This window comes from Ailuropoda melanoleuca, chromosome X, assembly GCF_002007445.2.
Source record: "Ailuropoda melanoleuca isolate Jingjing chromosome X, ASM200744v2, whole genome shotgun sequence".
Lineage (NCBI taxonomy): Eukaryota > Metazoa > Chordata > Mammalia > Carnivora > Ursidae > Ailuropoda > Ailuropoda melanoleuca.
In genome coordinates this window covers 110,995,173-111,003,809 of record NC_048238.1, presented here as the reverse complement: position 1 = coordinate 111,003,809, position 8,637 = coordinate 110,995,173, and the positions used below count along the sequence as shown (strand labels likewise).

Below are 8,637 nucleotides of genomic sequence, written 5' to 3'. Positions count from 1 at the left end.
GACTGGGCCCCGCCCCTTCCCCGGACCACAGAGACGTGGGAGGACCGCGCGGGCAAGAGAAGCGGGCCCTGGCTTTCCCGCCAAGGCCCCGCCCCTCCTATCAGCGCGCCCGAGGCGCGTCGCCCAACCTCGAGCCGCCTCTTCACCTCCTGTCCTGGGCCTTTGGAGCCTGGGCTCGGGGGCGGGGCGAAAACGTCCGTGGGCGGAGTCGCCGGGGCCTGGGTGCGGTTGGAGCGGGGGTGGGGGAGCGGGGGGGGCAGGGTGTGGCGGGTGCTTCCGGTTTCCGGCCGTGGGGGAAGGGGCGGGGCCAGGGCTGCGGTGGGAGCGTTTGGTGGCGGCGGCAGCGGCGTGTGTGCGTTGGCTGTGGGAAGCTCGGTGAGCGTGCTTGCGTGCTCGGCTGGGCTCTGGGGCCGCCCAGGTTGTCCGGGCCTTCGAGTGGGGGCAGCGGCTGCTAGTGCGGAGAGTGCCCGGGGCAGAGGGCCGAGCCGGGAGTACGGGGGTAGGGCTGGGCTGAGGGAAGTCGGGGCGGTGGCTGGAGTTGGGCTCCAGGGGCGTGAGGGCCGGCCGCGGGGGCTAGCGGCGGGGCTGAAGCCCCTCGGAAGGGGCCGCTAGGGTGGGGCTCAAGGAAGGCGTGGCGGGCTAGGGCCACGTCTAGGGGCCGCACGGAGCCCTCGAGCCGGGTGGGCGGCTGTGGCCGACCAGGGCTGTCAGGAGGGGCTCCCGCTTCCGAAAAGACCGCTTTTTCTAGAACTTTCTCTAGGTGGGGCCATGAGGTACTTACTCGACACCCGCATTTGCTCTTGGCCCCGACTCCCGCCCGGTAGGAGTCGCTCTTGTGGGCTTTCGGAGGTACCCTGAGTTCTCCCACCGCATCGGAGGCAGACGGGGCGGCGTCGGAAGGCTTTTTTTAACCCTTGCTCTTGCCCCGGAGGGAGGCTGCAGGTTTTCTCTCGGCTCCTTTGGAAAGGCTTGGGAAGGAAGGGCCTCCTGGTTTTCCTGGGAGAGGGGTGTGGGGGGCGCCACGGCTCTTGGAGAAAGTGCGTTACTGAAACACTGTCGCCCCGGGGCCGACTGGGAAGGGAGTGGGCATGATGGATGTCGAGAATTTTCTCCTGTCTCTATAGTCTTTATTAACGCTTTCCCAGCTAAGCAGGCATAAGGAGTTTGCTGAACTCAGTCGGGAAAGGAATTCGCCAGAAAGGTGGCTCTTAATGCACGTACTGGAAGGCTGCAAGTAACTCTGTCCTGGCAAACGGGAGTTTGTCAGGCCTTTGAGCACTGTTGGCCAAGTATCCCTGCTGAGTTGAGCCCAGTTTCAGCCAGTGGCTTAAAAAGACTGGAGTAGAGTGCTGGGGTAGAGGGTAAAGAGTGGTTGCCCAGCTCTCACAATGGCTTCTGTCCCTTTTGTGTCCTGTCAGGAAACAAGCTCACATCTCACTGTTGGAAACCTTCTAGCAACACGATGAGCCTGCAGTGGACTGCAGTCGCCACCTTCCTCTATGCAGAGGTCTTTGCTGTGCTACTTCTCTGCATTCCCTTCATTTCTCCCAAAAGGTAGGGCCTGTGGAGCAAGCAGGCAAGCAAAAGGGTGATTGTTGCTGAGCCCCATAGCTTGTGCATGCAAAGTTGGTAAGACCCTGGAATTGGGGCCATCTGGAAACAGGTAGAACCTGTCTGGGGTTGAGGTGGCAGGGGTTGTGTTTACTATTGCCAGCCTTCCACACAGTTTTGCTTTGTCACATCTTTTTGAATTCCTTTGCTGTGCACGCTGCCTTCTGGCGTTCAGAATGCTCCAAGAGGGAGAAGACTTATCTCTAGTTATGTTTCTGGGAATGCTGCCCTCTGCCTTCCTTTGGGTGCCTAGGGTTCAGGGGATGGCAATATGGCATCTGGAAGACTTGCACCATGGGGTCATGTTGTAGCTGACTTGGTGGCTTCTGTCCTCCCAACCAGTCCCGCTGGCATTGCATACTCAGCCTGTGAGAGGTGAAGCCATATTCCCTTTAATGAACAGAGGATCTGTTCAAAGTTAATTGGAAATTAATTTTTAATTACACATAATATATGAACACATTCTGATTTTAATTGGAAAATTATAAATAAGGCTAAATCTTCATAGGTATTTTTTAAAAACTTTTTAAATAGAAATATAGATCTTTGATATGATAAAATAGGAAGTATACGATATTGTCCAAGAAATACTCTTGCCGAAAGCCAGATCTGAATCTCTTCACGCTTCATTCCATTCAGAGGAAATGTAGAGACAGAGCTGCAACCTGGGCAGCTTTGTAGGACAGACAACCTGGTTTCTGCAAAAAGTGGATTGGGAAAGAAAACAGAAGAGGGCAAGGAGAGGTTGAAACTACTTATCAACTAAATGCACAGACAGAACCTTGTGGGTTCAGATTCAAACGAACCAAGTGTTAAAAGAAATTGCAACAATTGGACTTTGGGACTCTGGCTCTGATAACGAGGGATTCTTGTTCATTTTCCTGAGGCCTGGTGATAGCATTGTGATTGCATTAACCATTCCCAAAGGCTCTCTACTGACAGTTACATCCTGAAGTATTTATGGAAGGAAATGAAGGGAAGTCTTGGGTCTGCTCCGTAATAATCCAGGGTGGTGGGGGTCTAGATGAATCCATATGGGTCATGTGGAGAAACCGTTTAAAGAAATAATGTGTATGTGGCGAGCATTTTGAACATTACATAGAGGAATGCGATGAAAAGTTTTCTGTTTCCGTGCCCCTGGAACTAGTAGTAGGCTGTGTGTTAATTATCCTTGAATAATAATAAAAAAGAATGTTTTTGTTTCCCTCCTCAGAGACTATTAGCGTTTTTAAGAGTGTGGTTTTTTTAGAACTTCTGCATGTGGACAAGCGTGTGTGTCACACCCCCCCCCCCCCCCCACACTCTTGAACAGATGACATAAATTGGAGAACTGCAGGCACTTGAGGCTGAGTCTGTTCAGGATATTCGGCCATTGGAAAAGAGTGCAAGACTGGCTTTCTGTTCTCAGGGCCCTGGGTCCCAAGTAGATGTTTCTTTCTTCAGCCTTTTTATCTTCTTCACAGATGGCAGAAGATTTTCAAGTCCCGCCTGGTGGAGTTGGTAGTGACTTATGGCAACACCTTCTTTGTAGTCCTCATTGTCATCCTTGTGCTGCTGGTCATTGGTGAGTGAGCCATGGCTGAGGGCAGCTATGTGCCCCAGACCCTTTGCCATGGCATGGCCTCTGCTGCAAAGCCCTGTGCCATGTTTCACGTATAGCCTAGAGGTTGCGCTTCTCAGAGACAGACCCTTTCAGTGTCTCTGTCCCTAAACAGAGTGCTGCTGACTGCTGGCCCGGGCCTTTACTTTGACCAGCAGCCTTTATGCACCCTGTGATGACCACTTCACTTTTCCTGGGCTGGCTCCTCACATCATTCCAGAACTGAAACCAAGAGGAACTGACTGGTCCATGTTGATCTTGATTTAAGCAGCACTGCTCTTCAGTCACGTAGACAGTCTGTGAATAAGGGACTGAGTGACCAAATGGTTAGTTAAAGAGCAGGGCTGGGTAGGAAGTTGCTGTGTCCTGTAGTATAGGGGGGACTGAGAGGTCTGGCAGTGTATCCCAGAGCTCTCTGGATCTGCGTCAGGCTTCAGGTCTTCTGGGTCCTTCTAGCTGTGAAGTTCTATAAACACCGTGTTGAGGTGCACACCAACGGGTCTTGGAAGATAAGGGGGTCCCAGGGCATGCTCAGGGTTGGGGCCTGGGGCCTTATGATACTAAGATGGAAGGCAAGCATTTTGTGATGTGGTGGTGGTGGTGTGACTGGAGACCGGAAGAATCAATATAGCTTTCATCTGGCTGTTAAATGTGTGCTGTGCTAAGTGGTCAGTGTCTCTCTCAGTATTGGCTGGGTTCTGCTGCAGACAGTGGTCCTATCTCCAAGATGTTGATGCCTGCTTAGGCTCAGAGCACTCCTCTCTCCCGAGTCTCCAGCAGAAATGTGGCAGTGGCTGGGGGGCCAGAGGGCCATAGTTCGGGGGCAGTGTGCACGGCACCATCCACTAGCTGCAGCGTTAGGCATTTTTCCTTCCTAATGTCTTGGCACCTGATGGGATGTGTTTAGGCAGGACTTCCTCTGAACAGGCCAGGTGCGGCCTACCCTTTCCCAACTGTAGGGTGGGTACCAGCTGCCCACATATACATACTGTGCTGTTCTTGAAATACTTGGCAAGGCCCCAAGAAGTAGCTCTTTCCAATCAGGGTTCCTTCCGTCACCGGTCTCTGAGCCTGGAGGGGGTAGGAAATATGTGTGTCATCCTTTGGGCATTAAAAAACCAGGCTTTAGGGGCGCCTGGGTGGCACAGTGGTTAAGCATCTGCCTTCGGCTCAGGGCGTGATCCCGGCGTTATGGGATCGAGCCCCACATCAGGCTCCTCTGCTGTGAGCCTACTTCTTCCTCTCCCACTCCTCCTGCTTGTGTTCCCTCTCTCGCTGGCTGTCTCTATCTCTGTCAAATAAATAAATAAATAAAATCTTTAAAAAAAAAAAAAACAAAAAACCAGGCTTTAGAGGTTTATAATGGAGTATGTGTGCTTTTGCTTCTGGGTGTAGGGTAGGGGCAAGAATTGGGGTGGGGAGGGACTGTGCTGGGGTGCTGTCTCAGGGCCTTGCCCCTCTGTACCTTGCCCCATGAGCTCTCTGTTCCTAGTGTAGCCAATGGGCCAGGGAGGCTCTCTGCAGAACCCAGGAGTTAGCAGAGGTGCCATTTTTTTTTTGAGGTCAGGGAAGTGTTTGGAAGTTCTACAGAGACCTCGGCTTTGATGACTGGCTGCTTCCTACCCTAACAGTGAGAAGTATAATCTAGAGAGGTCTGTTGAGACTTCTACAAATATAAATGTTAGCTGGCAGGAAATCCTGGTGAAAGGTGATGGGCATAACTAGCTAGAGCTGCAGCCCTGGCTGGCCCCTAGCCTTCACTGGGAGGAGTCTGAGGCAGTTCTGAGGGGGTGGTGGGGGAGCGGGCTTGATGAGCATCCAGGGTCCAGGTCCTGGTCCAGAGGCCTGAGATACGGAGGGCAGCACTGTGTTGTGTGACTTTGGCTAGCGTGGCCTAACACCCCCATCCCCAGTGTGCTCCCAGCCATTGGCCAAGGTGGTCCTTAGGGTGGCGGGGTTCCTGGATGCAGATGTGAGGGTGTAGAAAAACATGGTTTTTTTTAATTTAATTTTTTTATTTTTTAAAGATTTGTTTATTTTAGTGAGAGCGAGCTCTTGAGCTTGGTGGAGGGGTGAGGGGAGAGGGAGAGGAAGAGAGTCTTAAGCAGACTCTGCACTGAGCATGGAACCCGATGTGGGGCTCAATTTTACAATCCTGAGATCATGACTTGAGCTGAAACTAAGAGTTGGATGCTTAACTGACTGCACCACCCAGGCATTCCAAATATGTTTTTTTTTAAATCACAGAAATAACACGTTCTAAAAATTCAGAAATGTAACCCAGAAAGTTAAAGTCCCCCCATAAACCCATGTCTTTTTTTTTTTAAGATTTTATTTGACGAGAGAGAGACAGCGAGAGAGGGAACACAAGCAGGGGGAGTGGGAGAGGGAGAAGCAGCCTTCCCGTGGAGCAGGGAGCCTGATGCAGGGCTTGATTCCAGGACCTGAGCTGAAGGCAGATGCTTAACGTCTGAGCCCCCCAGGCACCCCCATAATCCCATGTCTTACAGAAAACCATCCTTGATACTTTGCTGTACGTGTCCACCGGCACTTTTCTATGCTGACATTTTTACTAAAATACTATGTACTGTTTGGAATTGGACTCAGATCTTCGTACACACTGTTGGGGGTTGTATGTTCTCCATTTACAGCAATCAAATCCTTTTTAAACATTGGTATCCCGGGGCACCTGGGTGGCTCTTACGGCTCAGGTCGTGATCTCAGGGTCCTGGGTTTGAGCCTCTTTTTGGGCCCCGAGCACAGTGGGGATCCGCTTCTCCCTCTCTTTCTGCCCCTCTCCCTGCTTGTGTGCACGTGCACTCTCTCTCTCTTTCTCTCAAAATCTTTAAAAAAAAAAGTTGTGTAGTATTGTAACACATGGTTTTGCTGTAATTCAATTCTTTCTTTATAGGCATACTGGTATCATTGCACATTTATGCAAATGTTTAGGATAAATCCATAGAGGTGGAATTGATGAGTCCGAGGGTATGAATGTTATATTTATTTATTTGTTTATTTTAGACTTTTTAAAAGATTTTATTTATTTATTTGAGAGAGGGTGCACAAGCGGGAGGGAGGGGCAGTGGGAGAGGGAGAAGCAGACTCCCCGCTGAGTGGGGAGCCCAACGTGGGATTCAATCCCAGGACCCTGGGATCATGACCTGAGCCAAAGACAGACACTTAACTGACTGAGCCACCCAGGCACCTGTTATGAACATTTAAAATTTTAGGTCTTACATTGGGCTGCCATACAAAAATATCATAGACTGTATTGCTTAAACAACAGACATTTATTTTTCACATTTGTGGAGGCTGGAAGTTTAAGATCAAGGTGCTGACAGATTTGGTGTTTGGTGAGGGCCCAGTTCCTCGTTCATAAAGCCTTCTCGCTTTGTCCTCGCATGGCGAAAGGGATGAGAGAGCTCTGTGGGGTCTCTTTTATAAGGGGACTAACCCTATTCATGAGGGCCCTGCTTTCATGATGTAACCCTCTCAGAGGCCCCACCTCATAATACCATTCCATTGGGGGTTAGGTTATCAATATAGGAATCTTGGGGGTTGGACAGGAACACTTAGTTCCTAACAAATATGCATGTTGTTGGCCTGGTTTGGACCTCTGCTAATAGTGGTGGAGAATACTTGCTTCATGATAACGGATTAACACAAGGACACCAGTAAAGGGAGGCAGAATTTTTTTGTAATGTAAGGTCAGCTTAAAAACCAAGCAGTCTCTTGGGGCGCCTGGGTGGCTCAGTTGTTAAGCATCTGCCTTCGGCTCAGGGCATGATCCCAGCGTTCTGGGATCGAGCCCCACATCAGGCTCCTCCGCTAGGAGCCTGCTTCTTCCTCTCCCACTCCCCCTGCTTGTGTTCCTCTCTCGCTGGCTGTCTGTCTCTGTCAAATAAATAAATAAAATCTTTAAAAACAAAAACAAAAAACCAAGCAGTCTCAAACTAAAAATTAACCAAACTATATCTGTATAGTGGTAACCTTGCTTCTCTCCTGTGGGGGTCTCTTAAGAGACCTTTCTAGGTAGATCTTTATGTACTGACTTAAAAAGCTGTCTCAGGTAAGGGGGGGCGCAGAAAGCAGTAGATGGTTCCATTTCTACAATACAGACAAACAGATGTAAATATACTTGTAAACTGGAGCACTGTATGGCTGCCTGTGCCTCTCAGGAGCAGCGGCTGCTCACGATTCAGTTACTTGCATGCCCCCTATGTACCCAGAACTGTGCCAGGTCCTGGATGTAGCAGAAAAGATTTCTGCTCTTGTGGTTTGTAGTCTGATTCAGGCGAGATGGACAATAAGCCTGTAATTAGGGTAATTTCAGTTTAGGGTGTGTATTACAGAGAAAATGGGGTAATGTGGCTCAAGGTGACTGCCTTAGGTAACATGACCACATGTCCTGTGCTTGCTGGAGGTGCTTATGTCATGGGATTCTTTCTCTTTACACATTTCTGGTATATTTGAATTTTTGATGAGCGTGAGTTTGTTTTGTAATAAGAATAAGTCCGTTTTTTGGTATCGTCTTTGATTTTTTTTTTAAGATTTTATTTATTTACTTGACAGAGACAGCCAGCGAGAGAGGGAACACAAGCAGGGGGAGTGGGAGAGGAAGAAGCAGGCTCACAGCGGAGGAGCCTGATGTGGGGCTCGATCCCAGAACGCCGGGATCACGCCCTGAGCCGAAGGCAGACGCTTAACCGCTGTGCCACCCAGGCGCCCCCTGTCTTTGATTTTTTTTAATCTTTTCCCCGTTCTGTAGGTTGCCTTTTAGTTTTGTTGATTGCTTCCCTCACTGCAGAAGCTTTGTATTTTGATGTACTCCCAATGGTTTGTTGCCCTTTGCCTCAGGACACATTATCTAGAAAAATGTTGCTATAGTGGATGTCAGAGAAATTACCGCTTGTGCCCTCTTCAAGGGTTTTTATGGATTCAGGTCTCACATTGAGGTCTTTCATCCATTTTGAGTTTATTTTAGTGTGTGGTGAAAGAAAGTGGTCCAGTTTCATTCTTCTGCATGTGGCTGTCCAGTGTTCCGAACACCAGTTGTTGAAGAGACTGTCTTTTTCCCATTGGATATCCTTTCCTGCTTTGTCGAAAATTAATTGACCACATAGTTGTGGGTTTGTTTCTGGGTTTTCTGTTCTGTTCCGTTGATCTCTGTGCCTGGTTTTGTGCTAGTACCATACCATTTTAATTGTTATTGTTTTGTAATATAATTTGAAATCTGTAATTGTGATCCCTCCTGTTTTGTTTTTTTCAAGATTGCTGTGGCTGTTTGGGGTGTTTTCTGGTTCCGTACAGATTCTAGGATTGTTTGTTCTAGCTCTGAAAAATGCTGTTGGTGTTTTGAATAGGGGTGGCATTAAATTGGTAGATTGCTTTGGGTCGTATGGACATTTTAATGATACTTGTTCTTA

At 49.3% G+C, this 8,637-nt stretch overlaps 1 protein-coding gene across 7 annotated transcripts in view; it reads left to right on the top strand.

The window, feature by feature from the left end:
- BCAP31 (B cell receptor associated protein 31) overlaps positions 1–8,637 on the top strand; it is a 31,230-nt gene that overhangs the window by 2,019 nt on the left and 20,574 nt on the right. Inside the window, exons 1-3 of one of the 7 annotated variants that reach the window (XM_011237075.3) lie at positions 273–375; positions 1,419–1,554; positions 3,075–3,175. In XM_011237075.3, coding sequence (XP_011235377.1) covers positions 1,463–1,554; positions 3,075–3,175 — 193 coding nt within the window. In that variant the 5' untranslated portion in view covers positions 273–375; positions 1,419–1,462. Of the gene's footprint in view, positions 1–200; positions 223–272; positions 500–1,418; positions 1,555–3,074; positions 3,176–8,637 lie in introns of those variants that run through there. The other 6 variants (XM_011237076.3, XM_019809773.2, XM_034649937.1 and 3 more) reach the window with 6 other exon arrangements.